Here is a 21,474-nt window from a genome sequence, read left to right as displayed (position 1 = left end):
AGCAATTCTCATCCCCAAATAATCGCATCTCCAGTCGGCGCTGCATCACCGACCTCCTGTCGCCTATTGTCTCTTACCCGGGTCAATTGCAAAGCTTCGTGATCATCGATCATTTCTTAGCGCCGTGATTCTCGCCATCACCATCTACCGACCACCGTTAATCACCTCCAATCTCTCTATCTTCTCCGAACGGCCGCCGGTAGGGCCTCATTGCTACCGTCGCAAAGTCACCATGTCTCTCGTCAACCTTTCTTCGGTCTGCGCTCACCTCAACAATGCCACCAAGGCACGCCTCGCCCTCACCTCAATCCCCAACAGCAATCTTCACCTGAAGCTCTCCCTCGCCCTCCAAAACTCCGGCTACATTTCTTCCGTGGTCCGCGGAGGCCCGACTCCTCCCCCCCGCTCACCCTATCCTTGGTTACCCTGCGGCCAACGATGAAGTCGAAGGCATTGAGTCTATCACCCGCGACAATGTCGCCTCCAGGCGGTTGTGGATCGGCCTGAAGTACTGGCAGAACGAGTCAGTCCTTGGCAAGGTCAAGATGGTCAGCAAGCCCACCCGACGGGTCAACATTGACGTGGAAGGACTGCGTCGCGTGGTTCGCGGTGAAGACACTCAATTCGTGGGTGGAATCCGGTCTCCGGGTGAGAGTCTCTATCTCTCCACAGACCGCGGCATCCTCGAGGCTCGCGAGTGTGTTGAAAAGAAGCTGGGTGGACTGGTTCTGTGCCGTGTGCTATAAAACTGCGATTGTTCTAGTGGCTACATGTCCCCGGTCCGGGGGTTTGGATTAGCCCTCTGGGGTGTTTTATTTTCCTGTTTTGCATCTACTTTGGAGTTTTGTCGGTTCGTCGCAGCGCTGTCTCTTCGCGAGATTCGTCCTTTTGTGACTGTTGGGATAATACCTAGGTCAAGGATCTGTATATTAGATGTCTGTGTGTATCTCCCATTCTGCGTGCTCTGCTGGTAATCTTGCAGCTGTCCCGAATGTGATGCAGTGTATAGATTATGACTTGAATTACTCATGCCTTTTCGTCATATTATCTTTCGATATATCATTTTGCATCCATCAACCTGATCTGCAACAATGTAGCGGATCTGGCCTCAAATCGATCGTAGATTGTAGGATGACTCTCACGTCCGCCCATAGCTTTCAGCACCAACTAAATAGCCAATTGCTCCTTGACACAAACTAAGATGGGCCTGGGTCAAGCTACTTCCCAATTTTATGAAGATTCTACGTAGTTTTACCCCCACTGCATTCGCTGCTCACTTATACTTCCCAGAGCCATCGACGCGTCTCTCAAGTCGCGCTCCGCTCCACTCTCTTCTTCCTCTTTCTCTTCTTCTTCTCCTTCCCCCGACTACATTGTGATTGGTTCTCATATCTCTACTTTCTCGTTCCGCTATTTTCATCGTCTACTTGTATGTGTCCTAGCAGCTCTGGAAGTGTGTGTCTAGATCCCTGTTGATATTCTGACTTTGATACAGATTCGGCAGAAATGGCAGAACCACCTATCAAGCGCTCTCAGCCAACACAACTGGCGAGGCACACTTGGGAGGAGCTGAAGCCCCAAATTCTCGAAAGGCAACAGAGACAGCTTCTGAGCTTGTTGGCCAACTCAGCCAGACGGAAAGGTCCAGTCTTCTCACATTAGCAGCCCAAAACTACCCGGGAGTTATGGCCATGCTGAACGATGCGGTCATTGCTATGCGTGAGCGCGAGCGATCCAGCGTTGTCAATTTCGACAGCTATTCGAGCTCTGTCTGGAGAGAAATCAACATCACTTACAAATCCATGCGCGGCGCAGCACAGTATGAACAATCATTTGAAGTTGCCTCGGATGTCGCCCACGATATCAAGGCAATCGCAAAGCAGTGTGGTCCTAACGTTAACCCTCAAACGCGCCTCAATGGTCTCTCCGTGCTAGATCGGAAAAACAGTTTGCCTTTCTAGTGGCGATGTTATTGGCCGTGAGGTGCGAAACAGTTACGAAGTGAGCTCCGCTCTGGTGAATGGGATGCGCAATATTTTCCAATCGATGGGGGAAGATGAGATTCAGTCCATCAAGGATCAGACAGACCAGGAGGTTCTTTACCCAAAATTTGTTGAGCTGCACGAAATAGCTGGGAGTTATGGCATTTTCAACGGGCTTGGGGAGGTAATTGCGATGCTGGAAGATGAATATGACAAAGGAGCCGAGGATGGCGAGGATGATGGAGAGGACGGGGTTGAAGATGGCGAGGATCGAAGTGAACAACGCGAAGTGATAGTCTTGGACGATTGAGCAAATCTATTCGACAGTCGATAGTACATCATTCACATGGGCAACTCTTCAGCCTGTGAATACTGCTTTGCGAAGAAATATGATGGTTTCAACTACAGCTTAGCGAATTATCCAAGTTCTCATATGTATGTAGTTCCACGCCAATCCATATACAATGCTGGGTCCAAAAATGCCCTAGCCCAAAAGGGTATAGTCTGCTGTGTTTAAGACACGCTAGAGGCGGTCAACCCCGATCTATACCACCGCAAGTTTCACAAAGTCCGGGGAATAGACTCTATATAGGTTTTGCGTACAGAGTACGGAGCAGGTTATCCTTGGGTGGACAAATGCGTTCCCTAAATCTGATCATTTTGGTGGTAGCCAGCTTGCAGAACGTACACAGTTGTACTGCTACTTTTGGACTAGCGGGGGTGCAATTAGGTATCCGATATCTCGGCGCTAAAGGTGTGCAATTAGGGATTCCCTTCTTATTTTTTTCTCTTTCCCTCAGTGAAAAACAGAGCTTATGTCAAGGTCAGATCTGCAATTTCTTCCACTTTCGCTTGTTAACAAACCCACCACACGCGTTCCATCAACGCGTCCGCAGAATCGCCCTTTACGCGTTTCACTCTCCCCTTAAATTCGCTTTTTGGGGTTACTATTTTGTCAAGCTACTTTATTGTACAGCTACTACTCAGTAGCACCTTCCATCCCTACGCGAGTATCTTTCCTCGTGCGTCAAACCACCCAGGGCCCATTTGTTTCATCAAACCAAAAGCCTCAATCCAGCACCAAAAATGCCTACATCAACCGGCTTCCCACTTGTACAAATGCCGGCAATTCCCGCGCCGCGGGTTCGGAAGTCAGCAAAGGGGAAAGAAACTCCAGAGCAACAAGCAAGAGCAAAGACAGCCTCTGGGCGCGTTGCAAAGCTCAAGGCACCTCAAATTCGCGAAATTCTTACTCGGGCAGCACAAATGCACCCAGATATCATGGCTATGCTAGAAGAGCCAGTCCCTGATCAGACGCCTCAGACACCTCGCGTCCTTGACTTCGAGGCCCAGGCCCAAAAAGTCTGGGATTGGATGGAAAAGGACTACAAATCAGGCGGACTTTCCTTCAAATCACGGAGAAAATTGTTGCAATTATCGAATCGATCGCCAAGAATTGCGGAACAGATGCAGACCCTCAGACACGTGCTAATGGTCTGTTCTCACTGTGCCAGATTGGAGAAGCGATTGCAGCTACCTTCGATTGCAAACTGCGCAAGAACATACGAGTTGAGTTTGGATATGAGAAAGCTCTTCAGGTTGGCATGTGCAACATTATCAAGAACATGGGGGACAACGAAATCCAACCAATTGCAACTCGGACAGATGAGGAGAAGTTATTGCCCGCTTTAGAAAATTTGGCAAAAGATGCTAGAGGTTATTGTGTCTTTGGTGGGCTCAGGACGGTCATGGCTTTGTTGAAGGAACGAGCTCCTGGATGCACCGATGCAGAATCTCAGGTTGAGGGTGGAAACCAAGCAGGAAGTGACTTGGGGCTTGACCTAGGGCTACAACAAGTCAATCCCCATGTGCATGTTGTCTTTGAATTACCCAGGTAGACCTTGGGACTTCTAATGCTGAATACTGTACGCATATGCAATGCATCTTGATCCAGTACCACTAAGATCTATTGGTACAAATAAACACTGCTCGCAAGACTTGATACATCCATGGATGAAAGTACTATCTAGAAGGTATCTGAAGCTTTCCAGGGTTGAGATAAAAGCTATTCCATTGACTGTCTAGGTGTAGGCTCTTGATGATGTATTGCGCAGTACCTGTGATTTCTTTTAGGTAATTTTTCTGCACACGAGTATGGCAGTAAGGTTATGCCGACCCCAGATGTGAACTGGCCAAGCTGTACCGAGTTGTACAAGCTCCCGAGGCGCATTCGAGTGGTTAGTGGTGGTCACATACATACGGGCGAGGATGACCTCAGAGGTGAAGACGAAATTCACAAAATTATTAGCGCACATGATCAAAAACCGACAGCCCATATGGCCACCGTTTTGAGACAGGGTAAGCGAAAAATTAGTTGCAAACAACCCTGGAAGGTGATGATGTACAACTTAGCGGTAGACCGGTCGGAACTCCCCCACAACAAACCCTTGCTTTCTTCATCCTTACAACCCATTCAAAATGAGTCGGATCTCGAAGAGGCTTATGATCTCTGGTGGTACCGGCTTTGTAGGCTCAGCAATAGTGCGAGCTCTAGCAGAAAAACACCCGGAGTGTGCCATCACCGTCATCGACCAAAACCCCCCGAGCGCGGATCAAGTACTGCCAAGCGGCATCGCATATCTGCAAGTGGACATCACATCGCATGAGTCCTTGAAGAAGGCCTTCGAGACGGTAAATCCAGATGTGGTCGTCCACACTGCTGGAATAATCCCCGGTTTGGCTGAGCGATTCCGTCGCCGACTAGAAGCCGAAGTTTGGAAGGTCAACGTCGAGGGTACACGAAACATGCTCGATGAATGCAAACGGGCTAACGTGGAAGCCTTTGTATACACAAGCTCGTGCTGTGTGGTGACTGATGATACGCTCAATTCATATCCCAACATTGATGAGGGGTGGCCTTCATCACCCAAATCGACCATCTATGGAGAGTCCAAGGTGGGGGACCAGCGAGTACTCTATATCGGGAATCGAAATGCACTAACGATTTGATTCTCCCCTGCAGGCGGCTGCAGAAGCACTTGTGCTCAAGGCCTCCAGCAGCAGTATGGCTACATGTGCCCTTCGACCGTCGGTACTCTGCGGACCAGGAGACTGTCAACTGGTGCCAGCTATCCATGCATGCATTGCAAATCGAGAAACCTCCTTTCTGATCGGCGATGGTTTCAATATGTGGGATATCACACATGTCGACAATGTCGCCGATGCCCATGTCCTAGCCATCGAGAATTTGCTGTCCTCTCGCACTGCCGCCGGTGAGGCCTTCTTCATTCAAAATAACGAACCTATCACATTTCGCGATTTCTGTTTGGCAGTTTGGGCACAGTTCGGGCACTTTCCGCCCTTCGAAGTCCGCATCCCAGAGACCATGGCGTATATGGTTGGGTTGGCGTGTGAGACTGTCACCTGGGTGATGGGTACGACGGCAACTCTCAGTCGTGGGAGTGTTCGAGACGCATGTGCCGTTAGATATGCCAGTGGCGACAAGGCAAGGAAGATACTGGGGTATCAGGCTCGCATCGGTATCGAAGAAGCCATCCGTTTGAGTTGCGAGGTAAGTGAACACCGGCCACGGGATTCCATTCCGTCTTCCAGTCATACTCACGGTCCCAGGACTACGCTTCTCGTCTGGTCAACTCTCGAAATCAAATCATTAATGTCACAGGGAAGACAGACGGCCCCCTGTAAACTCTGCCGAAAATTCAGATAGAGTTTTCCCTGGTAAATTGCTTCGGGGATCTTTAACCCTGCGAATAATCCGATCATTATGATTTTCGTGGGCTTGAGAGGCGTTTCTTAGTTTGTATGACTTCATATCTACCCGGGTAAGTATGGGTTTCCCACAGCCAGAGTCGAGTCTACTAGGGTATTGATAACATCCCGGACTCTAAGGTCATTGGGCTTCTAGTTGGGCCGAAATACGAGTAGTTTCAACAATTTCCGGTGCTCCCCACTGGGTTCAATTAGAATATGTGTTTCAACCGGATCTGACCAGAGACATGGTCCATGCGGCTTATTGGGATTGGGCTCCAAGGGAGAAAAATCCCCCCGAGTGCCCAACGAAGGGTAATGCACGTCACGGGATTTGCACTTTGCCTCAAGCTCAGCTCATATTGATCATTCTTCCAAGGCATTCGAAAGCGCAGATCATCCCCTTCGTCTGCATATTTGGGTAGCCATAGGCCATTGACGTCCTAGACTGGAACCCCCCGGTTCTTCGCATTTCCTACCCAACATCTTGCTGCCCAAATTCCACCGTTACGATCGTTGAAGGATGAGAGTGGCGCGGCATACGGAGTACAGGATACTGGGGTTTGTCGTCCTAAGTCCGTGAAGATCGAGCCATTGGATCACAATGCTTGCCGTCCCACCAATGTCATGCTCATGCACCCACATGAGCGTTTCGTAGCGCCTCTTCTGCCAACGAGCTTGGTACACCGTGACTTATGATCGATCGAGATCTTGAACGTATCCGAAATAAAAAACACCCGGGCTATGTTGCACCATTGGTCGCAGAGTCGAGACTTCCCAGGCAACAAAGATCTCATCTCCATAGATTGCTTCTCCACTCACGCCACTGGTGTAAAGGCCTCTAGCGCGGCTCTCAATCCACTTACGATGCCGCTGCATAAACTCTGTGGGCTCCGTCCCCCCCTTTGTCAGGCACACTAAACTGATCGGAGCCGATTGCTTTTCGAGGGAGCATTATATTACATTGCTCTTTGCTCATCGATCACAGCATTGACTCAAATCGATCTCTTCATCTCTTTCCACCAAGTCATACTGTCTATTATTAGGTCAGGCCGTGGTATAGAATCCTGTCCGACTATTCTATCTTCATGCTTCCAGTCCTTCCTCACCCATTGACGGCTGGTTCGGCCCATCCGTTCTCTTTGCCAGCAAGCCTTGGATCGTGTGCAAGCTCACTCAACGCCAAATTGGATTCTTGGTCTCGCCATAGGTCAGCAAAATCAGTCACCACCATTCCCCACTCCGCTCCCACAACCGTCAAAATGATTTGGAGATCCGAGGCTCATTTTCAACAGCAGCACCATGGCTCAACACCCTATGTATGGAACCCAGGCAGCCTCGCCTGTGGTCTATCACCAAAGGTATTTTCTATCGCTATCCCACATATGCAACAATCCTATTCCCTCGCTGTCATCGGCGGGTCCCACTCTGGTGACTGTTACTAAATGGTAAAAGGTCACCATCCACACCCCATGGATATGGTTACGGAGACGACCGCCAAGCTCATCTAGCGTCAATGGAATTCGACCCTCAGGCTCGCTACGGAGCTCCAGTTCCTATGATGAATCCCCCAATGGGAAGACTTTCTTACCCTCCCGCTGGACAACCAATGCAGCCACCCAGGACCCATGAATGGAGCCACCCGGCCCACCTGCCTCGAGATGCCCTGAGGCGGGACCTTGGAGTAATGAGCCCCCCCGGAAACCCCAGAGTATATTATGGAAAGAAACAGCCGGCGAGCTGCCGAAAAGCCCAGAGGAAGCCCACACTATCACTCCCAGAGGCGGACTTCCAACCGGGATGAATTTGATGGCCCGCATCAGCTCTTGGAGCCACCTTCCGCACAGGCCATTGCAGCCCAGGACAAAGAGCTCCCTCAGCTCCCTACTAACCTCGATGCCTCAGAGCAAGACAACATCTTGCACAAAGTCAACGACCGCCTATCCCAGTGTGCCTATGACTTTGTCGCAAAGTACCAGTTCCGAGTTCCCATCGAGCAGGACAAGAGACCTGTCAAGGTTCCCTCGGACCGCGAGTGGACAGAGTGGGTACACTTGTTGAAGCGATTGGCGACTACACGACGTATCCCGGCTCATCTCCTATACAACCGACAAATCAAGCAGCTCATCACTGTCTTGGAGAACTCCCTGGAGATGCGCCATGCTGCCAAGCACCAGTCCCGGCCTGTCAAAGACGACCGGAATGTGCTACAACTTATTTCTGCGGGAATCCAAGTTGCCAAAATCCTCAAGGATTCCAGCGCGATGCAGTTTCTCGATTGTCTTTATGTGGACACCGAGAAATTGATCCTTGAGCGACGCGGTCGTCGAGTGAGATTTGCAAACCCTTGAATCTCATTTGGATGGAAGACAGCCGTCTTTCTCAATCCTGTTTCTTGGACAGCCCACCCTCATAATTCTTTGCCGTGGAGACTCCTTGGATTGCGCTGGCTTTGTTTTCTTCTTTTCACTATTGCCCTGGATCACCCATTGTCCACTTGAACCCCCCACCCCCTTGGAGGAAATGTACCCCTGGAACACACTGTAATTCCCAATCCGGAACCACCTCCCAGGCAGTTACCCAGCCCAGATGAAGGAATGATTGATGCCCCCTCAGGTCGGCCAAACAGCCGTGGCCTGTCACCTCAGCACGAGTATAGATCAATCATGATCATCTCGCAGATCAGAAAGGATTATATCTACACCAGATTGAAGTGTCATCCAGCGACACAAAGGAATTCAATATTGTATCGGAGGCTTTTGTTGGTATTTTCGGTTTGATGTTCTTTTTTTCTTCGGGCGTTCGGGTTGGTTGTCTCGATTATTTCTGTGTCATGTCTTATGTGTGTCCTATTATGTGAAACGTTTCTGGCTTTGATTTCTGATTCCAAAGTCATTTTGTCTCCGATTGATGTCGCCGTTTTTTGTATGCAGTCTATGCCCGTGTCTCATGTTATATCTCTAATTTTACTCGCTTGGGTGGTTCAATCTTTTGCATTGTCTGCTAATGCCTTCAGCTCCGTTCAGTTTGATATTCTTCGAACTCTGGGCGTGTATAGTCCTTGATCATCCACTCTCGGTCTGTCAGTTGGCGATGTAAAAAAGAAGCTCCACATCGCTCCACTCAGATCCGCCTTATTCACTCCCAACCGAAGCAAAAAATAGTTTCGCTGGGAATCGAACCCAGAACCTTTCCGGAACACTTGTTATTGAAACAATTGTTAACGGAAAATCATAACCGCTAGACCACGAAACTGCTTGATGGAAATTTTTAACTTTGTGCCTATATGAGCCAAAACAACAATTTCAATGCCGACAACCCATCTCAATCATAAGATTTCAGTGTGCTATGCCGCACGTGGGCAAATAAACATGCTTGTTTTTAATCTTGGAATCTGAAAGGTAAGAATTGGTCTCCAACAGATTTTAGGACATCCAACATTGAAGACTGCCACAATTGTATCGAGCCAATCACCCGAGCACTTGTAAGAACAGGCTATGTCGGGTTGGATATATAGATGGACGGCCAGCGTCAAACCTTGGAAGGCTTCAGAGGTTCTGCACGAGACTATCCTGGTGCGCGATTTGATTCCAATGTTCAAACATCCCATATAGGCAGTAAGCCTTTGATCATAAACACTCGATCCGAACCAGGATTTCAGCACTCTGCCAAGTTCGACGTCTCGGGCAAATGTAGTGTCCAACAGTTTCGGTATGGTTTTCCATCAATGACAACCCCAAGGTTCTTTTGATGGCATCTGGACACAACATTTGTGTCGGAGACCTCGGGAATTTTATGTGGATTTTTCAAATTGTTACATATGTTGAGCTTCTTCAGTCATATTGCGTGGTGTAGATCCATGGATATACCTAGCCCTATGGAGGCTTTTCAAGACCCAAGGCTCGCCAATCGTAAATTTCGGCTCGATGAAGTTGTGACTGGAAAGAAGGTGATGTAACCGTGAGATCACCATTTAGGCACATGTCAGGTGGTAAACACTGAAGTACTTCCAAGGTTCCAAGGCTGTTGATGTGTTTCGAAGTCGGTTCAGAGGAATCGCGCGTGGATCGGCAGAGATATCAAACGGCCTTGGAAGCTAGGGTAGGCTGAAGCGAACTGAGCGATTGACCGATGGAAGTACATATCCCTTTGACGATATCCCATCAGTAGAATATCGGAGCTCTAGTATATTAATGGAGCCTTGGAATTCATCTGCGGAGTTGCATTCATAAACATTCCAAGTTTTGAATAGACCAACACCTATGAAGTACCACAAAGGTTCGAAGGTTGGATACACGGCTGAGAATTGATATCACTTATATATGAGCCTTGGGAAAGAATATCCTTCAGGTTGACCATATTTCCAATTTTGGCACGACTGCATTGAAAGGTAAAGTGCAACACCGTGGGGCGCTAAATTACAACGATGATAATGTACATGTAGGCCATGCAAGGAAGACCTTTAGAAGCTAGCCATCTCAATCCAACTAGCCACAAAAGCTAGCCGTCGACCCCGATCAGCAGCCATGCGGCGCGAAAACTCCTCGAAGTTGAGTTTTGCACCATGACCACCCCGTTCTTTTGTCTCATTTTCGAGGTGGTTCAGGAAGGACCAACGAGCCAAGGTCTTCATGGAAGGTCGTCGCCGGGCAGTAGTCCGATGGGTCTGGTCCTCGATACGATGAGGAGGTGGGAGTGGTTGCATAGGAGAAGGGGGAAGCTTGGGCGCTGTGGCCTCGGCTTCGGGAGAGGAGTGAGGGGAGGAAGGAGCGGGAAGAGAGGTGGTTCTGGGCGAGAGCCGAAGTCGAGCAGGGAGATCGGAATGTGGGCTCGTTGACGGTAAGTTTTCTGTATCGGAGTCTGTTTCATAAACTTCTTCCAAAGCCACCGTGGATGGATCGGCAGGGACAGAGAGGGATGGTGGGGAGTTTGGGCGATATTGTGGGAGAGTTGGATCGTAGTGAGAGGTCGTGTCTTCATCCACGGATGGTTCTGCGGTAGATGCCTGTGATGGGGCGATATCGTCCTCAGAATCCGATGAGGTGGCAGAGGCAGCGTCCGAGTCTTCGAATGGTCGATCTTGTCCAATTTCGTCATTGTTTTCGGGTTCAGCAAGATGTGTTGGCCTCACATCGTCGTTGTCGTCTGTACCGCTATCGCTACCGTCCTCATCGTCCGAGACCGTGGCCCCAGGAGACGGTGGAGCCAACACTGGTCGTGTGCTGGCGGCAAGAACCGGGCTTTGCACCGAGTAACCGGCTCGCTGAAGTAGATCGTCGAGGGGCCTCTCAGTGGTGATTTCCTCAAGACGCTCCTCGCTTGGGACCTCTGACTGAGCGCGCTTCGGGGATCCTCTTTCTCGGCAAGTTCTATCTCGCGGGCCCAGACTTTACGATCGGCCCGCGTGCGATGAACTTCCATCAGAAGATCTTCCCTGGGCTTGAAAAGAATGTCAAGAAGCTCATTGAATCCTTGCTGCGTGACTTGATAGAGAATCTCCTTCCCAACATCCTTTTCGACTTCAGGGATTTCAAAGCCACCCCATCGCTCGCCAACAGGAATGCTGCGCGACGAGGTCGATGGGTTGGAGCGAGTGTCGTAGTCGTCGGTCAAATCATCCTGGAACCGCACCTTAGACGAGGACCGCGAGCGAGGGGAAGGTGGGTGGGATTCATGATCATCCAGGTCGTCCTCATCGCTGTAGTCGTCAATGGCGGGGTCCGTCTCAAACCCATCAGGAACAGTGGCGCCATCCTCCTCGTCTGTGTAGAAAGCCCGACGCCGCCAGCGATCATCGATTCCGCGCTGACGAGCGTCAAACACCCGTCTCTGGTCGTCTTCGCGCATTCTCTGATAAACCGCATCCGCGACACGAGCACGATCCAGGGGGTCCGTAATATCCTGGGGAGGGATGTAATGGCCTAGGGCCTCGATGATATCCTCTTCGAGTATGTGTTCCGCTGGAGGCCATGTGCTAGCTACTGATGAGCTGGATTGGTCTGACCCGCTGGTATCGCTATCGTCGTCATCGTCACTTTCCTCGTGGTTTGCTCCGCCTTCTCCTGTATTGGCAGTGCGGGTTGTAGCATCATCAGGCGGTAGACGAAGGGTAGATGGGAACAATGGTCGTACTCGGCCAAATTGTGACCGGACAGCGGCATCACCCACAACCGAATGACGATCACCGGTATCGTCCCCATCGCGCTGCAGTATTCCCCCATTGTCGACAATTTCCATATCGCCAAAGGAGTTCGCCTCTTTCCCTTCGCCAACACGTGAGCGCTCACCCGAGGGGATACTACCAGGGAATGCAGAACTGATAGGTTGACTACCGAGGATCACATCACGAGCTCCGCCTTCCAAGAAGTCATCCTCCATGCCAGCAACCATATCCCTGGTGAGCTCTCGGCTCAGCGCGTAGTATGCCCTGAAGACCCGAAGGAAGTCCTTGCGTTCAACGTAGCCGTCACCGTCAATGTCATAACCGCGGAACACTCGTCGCAGTCTCTCATCGTTGCTCTTGTTGTTAAGACTAGCCAACCCTTTAAGGAACTCTTCGAATCCAATGAGGTCGTCCCCATTGGTATCGTAGAATGCGAACATTCTGTCGTAAATGAGACTGGGCGGGGGCGGTCGAATAGAGGTATTAGGCACAAAGCAACGGTCGAAGGTTTTACGATCAATAGCCATTTGAAGTTTGTTAGGGTCATTTGGCCACTCATGGTTTGCTAGACAACGGAACTGATCCCAGAGGGCATCAAGCTCTGTATTTTCGAAGTTGGTTTCTTTCATGAGACGTTTCGCAAGAGCTCGTGGAAGACTGCGCGGAATCATTGTAGGTTTTCCGGGATACCATACTGGTTGAGACTGGCGTGGATTTCCCAGGAATGGGGCAGGAATCCGCACCTTGTAGAACAGATGTGTCTTGATGTGCACTTGCATCGCCTCGCACGTCTCGCAGAGATCATAATCGATGCAGTTTGCGCAACGGTACCGGATACCTTGAATAGGCATCGCGCCGCAGCTGTTGCAGGTGACACCTCGGTGAATGTAGCCGTCTCTCCGCGCCTGATCCTCCGCAATATGGTAAAGTAGGTTGAGTAGATTCTGACCTTCTCGGTTTGATGGGTCATTGTTCCCGTCCCGCCATGAGAACACACTTTGATCGTCCATCGTGGTCTCGCCACCATCTTGAGTTTGCGGCGGTACCGAGACATCTGGAAATGTTGATGTCGAGAGGGTAACCCGCTCTCCATTCTGTCTTCGCCGGCGCAGTTCCTCTCCGTAGTTGTCGTCTCCATTGAAGCGAAGCAGAGCCCTCTCGATACCGGCATGGGAGATCCCGCGATGTTGAAGTTGCTCGGTCAGGTATGTTCGTTCGGGGGTACCCTCCGGCAGGTTATGCGCAGACGGAAAGTCCAGCGCGAGAAAGGACTCCAAGAATGTGTCCTCCATCATCTCACGCATGCGCTCTGCATGGGCAGATGGCACGCCAACCTCTTCCATCAGTTGGTCGCGAGTTGCGAGTAATGATGGAAGGAGGCCACTTTCCACACGTCGTCCATCCTCCGTCTCAATGCGAAACGTTCCATAAACCCCATTTTGTCGCTCTAGCTGTTCAAGGTGGGTAATAGCTCGGTATGACGGGGTTTCAACGATGCCCACTTCTTCGGGTTCAGTTCGTCGTGTGCGGCGCACAGCACCGCGACGTCGGAGCGGAGATGATGGTTGCGAGAGAACATTGTTGTGAACATAGAGAAGCGCAAAGGCAGCGGCAGCACCGGTGAAAAGGTAGAGGAAAGGTCGATACCGTGTCAGTGAGACTGGCCCTGGGTGCGAGTCGGCCATGACGGAGGTTTTGGGGGATAAGCTATCAGAAGCCGTAAGAAAATGGTCAGGCACACAAGGTGCAGCTCATTCTGATTGTTGATACAATGACCAAGTCAGATGAAAGCTGCAAAACACCACAAATGAAAACCAATGGATATGATGTTGTCAGACAAATGGAAATGACATCTGGAACATTGGGGGTCTCATCCGCGAACATGATAACGTAATCACATACAATAGCCATATCGGGCTCCAGTAAGGTTAGAGAAGAGCCATAGACTTGCTGTGCCTGATAAAAAACTAAATCTATCAGTAGTCAATATAAGAGGCTGTAGCTGCTGATTTTGAACGGACTGTCAACATGAGTAACCAGTGGGAATGCTTTGGGCCTCACATAACTCATCTTAACTAGTTGAAATCGGAGTATGAAGGGTCTTGGTCACTTGTGTAAAGATTCGTTCTGTTTGATTGATGCTGCTTGGACACGGATGTTCTTCAAAAGTTGTCCAATGCTTTTTACTTCCCCCATTATCTACTTGATGGCTATGAGGCTAAAACACCGGGGCATGCGCTAAAAATACACATTTTGCAGCCCCATTCCAATTCTAACCTTGGAGGTCGGCAGAGAGAGAGAGCATTCCGCCAAGCCCTATACAAATTGATCATATACCTTACGGTTTGTGTCAATATGAGGTTTTGTCGGCTGAAATATTGCTCGGTTCAGCGGTTCAGCTTGCTTTCACGGATGAAGCAGCCACTTAGCAAAGCAAAGAAGACCACGCCAACCATGAAGGCAAATCCTTTGTTAGTAGACCAGCCATATGAGTCTCGAACAATCTTGCCAGTCGCAGGATCGAGGGTCTTGATAAAGTCAAGACTTTGCCGCACTCCCTCAACAATCTGATCGATGTTTTTGCTGTCACGCAAACCGGTTCTCAATCGGTCCCGCAGGAGTTGCTGAACGACAGTTGATGACAATGAAAGACCGATGACAGATCCCAATGAACGGAATAGATACGAGCAGGCGGTTACAACCGCTTGGTCTTCGTAAGACGCGTTGGAAACTGGTAAAATGGTAAGCATGAACCGAGACTTGAATAACAGGCAGATGCAAGCTTACTCAAACCAATCAAGGTGGTAGTAACACCAATGCCGTTTCCAAAAGCCGCACACACCATACCGAGAACCATGGGCACTGTACTCGACATGACTCCACCAGAGAACAAATATATACAGAAGACGCCCGTGGTCAAGAAGGTATAAGCAGTGACCGTCAACCAGTAATACTTCCCATACCACTTCATCAGTATGCCTGCCAATAGAGAGCCGCTAACACCTGACAGGATGCTCGGCAAGAGGCGAAGTCCCGCAACGGTGGCAGAAACACCATCCACAGCTTGGAAGTACAAGGGAATATAGAACAATGCGGCAAGCCAGCCTCCAAAGCTGAAGAAATTGCAACCGTAGCAAGCAAAGAATGTACGGTTGAAGATAATGTGACCCGGTGCAAAAGGCTCGGCCGCAACGTATATCTCAACCAGAATAAAGACAACGAACAAGACAGCTGAAACCCCGAGCGAGGCAATTGTCAATGGTAACTTCCATGAGACATTGCTTCCACGGTCAAGTCCGACCAGGAACCCTAGTACGGCACCAACAAGGACGACAGCGCCAAGGAAGTCAATGCGTCGTAGCTTGGTCTTCCAGTGGGTGCTCTCACGAGGAGGGAGCTTGATTTGTAAAGATACGGCAATGATAGCAATAATACACAGAGGAAACTGTGCTAGGAAGGCCCTAAATGAAATAATCAGATGGTGTTAGAAGATGTGGATCTTGCATCATACATACCAACGCCATCCAATGTAGTCCGCGAGGATTCCGCCTAACGGTGCCCCGATACCGGAACCAGTCGCATAGATGATGTTAATGACACCCTGCCAGAGACCTCGGTCACGAAGAGGAACGACATCGCTCATCAGAATACTGACAACGGTGGTCATGCCACCACCGCCGATGCCTTGTAGGACCTATTGATGCCACTTAGTATTTTCCGTAGTTAAAATGACCGATATCAGAGCCGCAACATACACGAGCAGCAATAAGCTCATTGATATTTCGTGCAAGACCGCAGCACAAACATCCAAGACCAAAGACTGCATATGCAAAAAGCAAGCATGGCTTGCGACCAAAGATATCACTCAATTTGCCATACAAAGGCTGGAAAGAGGTCAAACTCAGGAAATAGGAGGTGGCAATCCAGCTTGTCAGATTGAGGGCCTTCAAATCACTGCCAATTTGGCCATAACTGGCCATGATGATTGTCTGGTCCGCAGCCGACATGAAGACCTACACAACGATTAGTCTCTGGCAACGCTGGACAAAGAGAATACAAGCATACTCCGACTGAAATTGCAGGAAAAATGTACTTCACCTGCGTCGAAGTGCCAGGGAGTGGCGCTTTGGGATTCTCCTCTGGAACACCCGATTCCACATGGTGATCGGGTATGGTACCGTTAGACGGAGTGCCGTTGGTTGACGCCAGCAACGGGGAGGTCTCGGAAGCAGTAGACCCAGCCATGTTGAGACGTGTTCCGCCAAGGCGCTCCAGATGCTGCTGAAGGTCGTAAAGACTGACGGCAATACTCAAAGGAAAACGGAGGAGGAGGATCTAAATCATTTCCCCGCTAGGAACCATCCCGGTCCTTACATAACGGTAAAATTTGATACAATTATTACAAGGATCGTCTCCAAGTGCTGACATGCATGTATAGTTATCCTTCCAAGGTTTTCACGGAATATATTTTCAGACTCTGATATAGTTTGGTCTGCCGCAGTACCCAGCCAAGCTTCCAAGGTTTTTGAAAATAATGCACTCTCATCGAAAACCCGAATATTCCCAAACAGACGTATGTCGCCCTCGGTACAAACCTCGGGCTTTTGGAGATGAGGGGACACCAGCCGCATGTGGATTACAAACTGACATCCACTAAAAAGATAAGAGAGCCCAGTCTCAATGGGCCAATTATCTTCTAGCACTACAAGGACACTCTACCCATATGTACAGAGTACATACGGAGTATCGGTATTCAGATGTGCATATCTTCCTAGTCACAAAGCAGCCACCTGGGTATTATCCAATACGACTGCCATTGTGGAATATGTAGTAGCCAATTGGCTACAAGACAAGGGATGTCTTGTAGTTGTGAACCAATCAAAGAATCAGATAAATTGCTCGACGTATTGGAACCTGCCTAGATGGCAAGCGCTACAGCAGCATGTCAGAAGTATGGGGTTTACACCAAGGGGCAGGTTACTGTGCTAGCGCGGTGGAATGTACGACAATGCTCCCAATCGGGCACCTTGTCTATCAAGTACTTCCTACCTAGGTAGACATGAAGCATTACTTTTTCTGCTCTAATCAGCTGTCGTCTTGTTAAGTGTAGATATTCACATTCAAAGGGTTGTCTCGGCTGAAGCCTAGGTAGGATACCTAAACAATCTATACCACCATTGTATGTGTATCGTAGAATACAGAATGCGGAGATGGAACTTTGAGATGATAATCATATCAGACCCGAGTTAGCCGTTTCGGCCAATGATGACTTTGGGTTTTCGGATCGATAACGCTTGGACCTTGGATGTAACAACATCGGCAGACACTCGGCAAAATACCGCCTTCACGCTGCTCTATGTTCTACTATCGATGCGAATTTTTGACTTGGAATCATACTTCTAGGCATTGAACTCGTAAATTCGGCTGCTAAGCAGGCTATGTGAATGCTCATGCAAATCTTTTCACTCAGTAACTCCCTCCCATTGCAATGATTTTATGCCGATGGCATGGGCACAGCGCCACCAGGCGAGTCTGGCAGGCGAGCAGTCAAGACCTCGACACCATCCTCAGTGACGAGCATTGTGTGCTCAAACTGAGCAGACAGAGATCCGTCCTGGGTGGTACTGGTCCAGTCGTCAGGCCAAGTACGGTCACGGTGTGTACCAATGTTAATCATAGGCTCAATTGTGAAGCACATTCCAGGCTTCGCAGTGCCGACGGCCTTGTTCTTGGCGTAGTGAGGAATATTGGGCGCGCAGTGGAAGAGTTGGTTGATACCGTGTCCACAATACGTCTTTACGACCGAGCAGTTGCGAGTCTTGGCGTGCTTCTCGATCGTGTTTCCAGGGTCGCGGAAGAGCATACCGGGCTTGACCAGGTCGATTGACTGGTCCAGACATTCACGTGCGGTTTCAACCACGCGCACCGCGTCGGGGTCCGCGAGCGCCTTGTCTCCAACATAGTAGGTCTCGTTGATATCACCGTGGAATCCCTTGTGATACAAAGTGACATCGATGTTGACGATATCACCATCCTTCAGAGGGCGCTGGTCGGGGATACCGTGGCAGATGGTCTCGTTGACGGAGGTGCAGACGGACTTGGGGAAGTTCATGTAGTTCAAGGGCGAGGGGTACGACTGGAGGACGTAGTTAGTAGACATATAGAAAAAATCGAAGGGACCGTCTCATACATCACGCTCTATACACGCCTTGTGGACAACCTCATCGATGTAGTCGGTTGTGACACCAGGCTTCAATTCACGAGCAGCAGCATCCAAGACCTCGCGAGCCAAGCGGCAAACTTTGCGCATGCCCTCTTGCTCCTCCTTGTTGAGGATGGTGATGTTATGGCGACCAATAATCTTCTGCTCGGAGCGAGGAATACCATCGCGGGCGTAGTCCGGGTGGGGGATCGACTTGGGGATCGTTCGCTTGGCGGACAGAGGGTAGACAGGCCTCAAAGAACCGGTGTAAGGGAACGAAGGGTATGGGTTGAAGGTACCGGTATCTGGATCTGGTTCAGAAACTACCTTCGGTGGGAAGATGTTGGTGAGGAAATTACTCTTTTTGTGAATGGACTTGTGCTCGTTCTGGAGTAGAAGATTAGCCTTGGATTGTACATATTCGAGGGCATAGAGCATGCGCCTGCGCCGCCTCTAATTTCCAGAGCACTCACCCAGCTGCGCTTGAAACAGTCTTGGGAACAGAAGAAGCTATCGGTGCCACTCTTCAGACAAGTCGGACATTGCAAGGTGCCTGCGTCGTTAGGGCAGTCCACACCCCGGCATTTGCGATTCCCAACCTCAGCCATGATGATGAATGGAATGCGATCAAGATAGATCGAGATTTGAGAATGGGTTATATGAGTGCAAGTTATAGAACGGCGGCCGAAATCTCATGAAAATCCCCACCGGCCGCAAAGCTAAAGGAGACTAGACTGTATTAGGAAATCAATCAGCCCATGTCTATACCAAGAACATCAATGCTAAAAGTGTGAGGTTATCATCATTTACTTGGAAGTATGTTTTTGAAAAAGCTCTTTTCTACTGGCTATATCTGAATAATAACTTTCATTACCTTGACAAACTCCAAATCATACAAACTTTGCAGTGTTGAATTGCATGTCACGTGATATCCATACTATACTCCGTACATACCAAGTGTTTCTCAAATATAACCTTTAAACGTAAGTACAGAGAATAGCTAGGAAGAGATATTCTAGCAACTGATTCTATGCTTCACAAAGATATGATAAGTACGAGTATCCCTTCCTAGTTCACAAACAAACTGTCAAATGAGGGTATGAGCCTAAGGCATACAGGCACCAAGGCACTCAGGCATCAAGATAAAATGACTAATGTCGATCCCATTTGGGCAGTTTCTCATTTGGGAAGGGCCGATCTCGCAGCGTGTGGTGAACTTTCCTCTCTTTTACGTGCTCTTCAATCCAGACAGCCGCTGCGCAATGGCCCTACCGAGGCAGAAAGTGGTTGTTGTGGGCGCTGGCCCAGTGGGGTCTCTGGCAGCACTCTATGCTGCATCAAGAGGCGACGATGTGGAGGTATATGAGCTCCGTGGAGGTATGTTCAAAATGGGTCTCGTGTGACCTTCTTTTGCTTTCCTGTCGCAATTGGAATCATTTAGGTTACCAAAGAGAGGCATTTCAATTGGTGTCCCTCTTTGGACCGACCCTATGTGCCTTGAGAAGAGATATCCCACGGGACCTCTTTTCGAACTCTGGGAATGCGGCTTAATTTCCTTCTGTCCTCACCCTCACTTGAGACGGTCATTTGTGCCCATTGGATTTACCCTGGCATGATTGTGATTCATTGCGAATTATCCCGAGCTGACTCTTATTTTCCGCGCATCCGTAGATCTCCGGGATCCTACGACCGTGCCATTAAACTTCACTAAGTCCATTAACTTGGCGCTATCTGAACGTGGAATCACGTCCATGAGACACGCGAATCGAAATGGCTTGATTGACAATGTTCTCCGCGAAGCGATCCCCATGCATGGACGGATGATCCACGGCCGAGACCGGGGTGATCTGTGGGAAGCTGCACAGGCCTATGACATCCACGGACGGGTATGCACATCACTCGGCAGCCCCATTGCTTTTTCCCCCTGCAGGTCCAGACTAACGGTTATCCCAAGGCCATAAATGCCATTGATCGAGGAACGCTCAACAACGCGCTACTCGACGAGTTGGAGAAAACTCCCAATGTCAAACTTTTCTTCAACCACAAGCTGACTGGTGCGGACTTCCGTACCAACAAAGCTTGGTTTGAGCGCCGGATCCCGGGCGAAACGCCCATGGCAGATGATGCCGGTGTAGCTGGCCGAGTGCCCGAGATCGAGGTGTCTTTTGACTATCTCATCGGTGCCGACGGTGCACACTCCGCTTCGCGCTTCCACATGATGAAGTTCGCTCGTGTCGATTACCAGCAGGAGTATATCGACACGCTGTGGTGCGAGTTCCGGATCCCACCTGCAGAGAACGGAGACTTCCGCATCTCGCCAAACCATCTGCACATCTGGCCCGGTCGCGAGTTCATGTTCATTGCGATCCCATCAGCGGATAAATCCTTCACTTGTACTCTCTTCGCACCATCTTCACACTACGCTTATTTGGAAACCTCACCACAGGACTTGCATGAATTCTTCGACTCTCACTTCCCCGGCGTGAGCCCGGAGTTGATCGAGCCGGCAGCATTGAGCGAACAATTCGCTATCAACCCGCACCTGCCTCTTATTAGCATCAAGTGCAACCCTCACCACTACAACTCCAGCACCGTCATCATTGGAGATGCCGCGCATGCCGTGCTCCCGTTCTACGGCCAAGGTCTCAACGCAGGTCTCGAGGACGTCCGGGTCTTGTTCGAAAAACTGGATGAGCACGGCGTTTACGATCTGAACTCTAGCGTGTACACGCGCAGTCTTAAGCGACAGGTAGCTTTCCAAGCATACACCAATCAGCGTTGCGCTGATACACATGCCATCAACGACCTTTCGAAAGAGAACTACATGGAGATGCGCGCGGGTGTCAAGTCACCACTTTACAAACTCCGCAAGTCAATCGAGGAGATCATTGACCACCACTTCCCGATATTTGGTTGGAGAACACAGTATTCTCGAGTCAGCTTCAGCAATCAGCGATACTCGGAGGTTGTCGAGGCTGTTCAGCACCAGAGTACGGTGCTTGGCTATGGGCTAAGCGGTGCGTTAGTTGCAGGCATCGGTGCTTTGTCTATTTTGATGTGGAAGTACCCTCGGTACCTTTCGCCCGTGGGACTTGTTCGGTGCGCGCGGCATCTCGCGTGTGTTGGACTGAGGAGTGTTCGCAACTTCACTCGTATCTAACGTCACCATATCATGGTTGGATATCTGGGTGAAAATGTCTAAATATGCATGAACATCGCTGGACATGTAATGTACTTTCTTTCTAGAACTATAAATTTTCTGCGGGCTTGGAAATAGGATATGATTTGAACATCGACGCCAGCGATATGGAAGGACAGTCAACACGTAACGAGATATCGTCATTTTTAGGTGGTACATG

General features: G+C 49.8%; 9 protein-coding genes across 9 annotated transcripts; 6 read left to right on the top strand and 3 right to left on the bottom strand.

Moving 5' to 3' along the window:
• Positions 1 to 232: 232 nt before the first annotated feature.
• On the top strand, positions 233 to 746 carry N7506_010540 (mitochondrial 37S ribosomal protein uS8m; the record flags this gene model as incomplete). Its single annotated transcript, XM_056959833.1, is given in 2 exon segments — positions 233 to 376; positions 387 to 746. The coding sequence occupies 2 exon segments, from the start codon at positions 233 to 235 to the stop codon at positions 744 to 746; spliced, it is 504 nt and encodes a 167-aa protein (XP_056809223.1).
• Positions 747 to 1,496: 750 nt separating this feature from the next.
• On the top strand, positions 1,497 to 2,292 carry N7506_010539 (uncharacterized protein; the record flags this gene model as incomplete). Its single annotated transcript, XM_056959832.1, has 2 exons — positions 1,497 to 1,882; positions 1,962 to 2,292. Coding segments are annotated over 2 exons (717 nt in total), but the record flags the coding sequence as incomplete, so codon positions are not given.
• Positions 2,293 to 3,068: 776 nt separating this feature from the next.
• On the top strand, positions 3,069 to 3,880 carry N7506_010538 (uncharacterized protein; the record flags this gene model as incomplete). Its single annotated transcript, XM_056959831.1, has 2 exons — positions 3,069 to 3,476; positions 3,497 to 3,880. The coding sequence occupies 2 exons, from the start codon at positions 3,069 to 3,071 to the stop codon at positions 3,878 to 3,880; spliced, it is 792 nt and encodes a 263-aa protein (XP_056809221.1).
• A 580-nt stretch (positions 3,881 to 4,460) lies between these two features.
• Positions 4,461 to 5,687, top strand: N7506_010537 (uncharacterized protein; the record flags this gene model as incomplete). Its single annotated transcript, XM_056959830.1, has 3 exons — positions 4,461 to 4,937; positions 5,005 to 5,553; positions 5,595 to 5,687. 3 exons carry the CDS (start codon positions 4,461 to 4,463, stop codon positions 5,685 to 5,687), a joined length of 1,119 nt encoding a protein of 372 aa, XP_056809220.1.
• Positions 5,688 to 7,052: 1,365 nt separating this feature from the next.
• On the top strand, positions 7,053 to 8,101 carry N7506_010536 (uncharacterized protein; the record flags this gene model as incomplete). The annotated part of the gene is made up of 3 exons (XM_056959829.1): positions 7,053 to 7,111; positions 7,206 to 7,461; positions 7,532 to 8,101. 3 exons carry the CDS (start codon positions 7,053 to 7,055, stop codon positions 8,099 to 8,101), a joined length of 885 nt encoding a protein of 294 aa, XP_056809219.1.
• A 2,111-nt stretch (positions 8,102 to 10,212) lies between these two features.
• N7506_010535 (EF hand domain protein) lies at positions 10,213 to 13,598 on the bottom strand (the record flags this gene model as incomplete). Its single annotated transcript, XM_056959828.1, has 2 exons — positions 10,213 to 11,078; positions 11,144 to 13,598. The coding sequence occupies 2 exons, from the start codon at positions 13,596 to 13,598 to the stop codon at positions 10,213 to 10,215; spliced, it is 3,321 nt and encodes a 1,106-aa protein (XP_056809218.1).
• A 702-nt stretch (positions 13,599 to 14,300) lies between these two features.
• On the bottom strand, positions 14,301 to 16,158 carry N7506_010534 (putative MFS multidrug transporter; the record flags this gene model as incomplete). Its single annotated transcript, XM_056959827.1, has 5 exons — positions 14,301 to 14,644; positions 14,701 to 15,374; positions 15,429 to 15,607; positions 15,669 to 15,926; positions 15,979 to 16,158. 5 exons carry the CDS (start codon positions 16,156 to 16,158, stop codon positions 14,301 to 14,303), a joined length of 1,635 nt encoding a protein of 544 aa, XP_056809217.1.
• Positions 16,159 to 17,407: 1,249 nt separating this feature from the next.
• Positions 17,408 to 18,723, bottom strand: N7506_010533 (methionine aminopeptidase MAP1; the record flags this gene model as incomplete). Its single annotated transcript, XM_056959826.1, has 3 exons — positions 17,408 to 18,049; positions 18,104 to 18,502; positions 18,589 to 18,723. 3 exons carry the CDS (start codon positions 18,721 to 18,723, stop codon positions 17,408 to 17,410), a joined length of 1,176 nt encoding a protein of 391 aa, XP_056809216.1.
• A 654-nt stretch (positions 18,724 to 19,377) lies between these two features.
• Positions 19,378 to 21,275, top strand: bna4 (kynurenine 3-monooxygenase; the record flags this gene model as incomplete). The annotated part of the gene is made up of 3 exons (XM_056959825.1): positions 19,378 to 19,492; positions 19,787 to 20,001; positions 20,070 to 21,275. 3 exons carry the CDS (start codon positions 19,378 to 19,380, stop codon positions 21,273 to 21,275), a joined length of 1,536 nt encoding a protein of 511 aa, XP_056809215.1.
• Between the last annotated feature and the right edge of the window lie 199 nt (positions 21,276 to 21,474).

Source organism: Penicillium brevicompactum (genome assembly GCF_028827555.1).
Source record: "Penicillium brevicompactum strain IBT 35665 chromosome Unknown utg000006l_segment0_segment0, whole genome shotgun sequence".
NCBI classification, from domain to species: domain Eukaryota; kingdom Fungi; phylum Ascomycota; class Eurotiomycetes; order Eurotiales; family Aspergillaceae; genus Penicillium; species Penicillium brevicompactum.
Note: the sequence above shows the minus strand (reverse complement) of the source record. Positions and strands in the feature narration are given on the sequence as shown.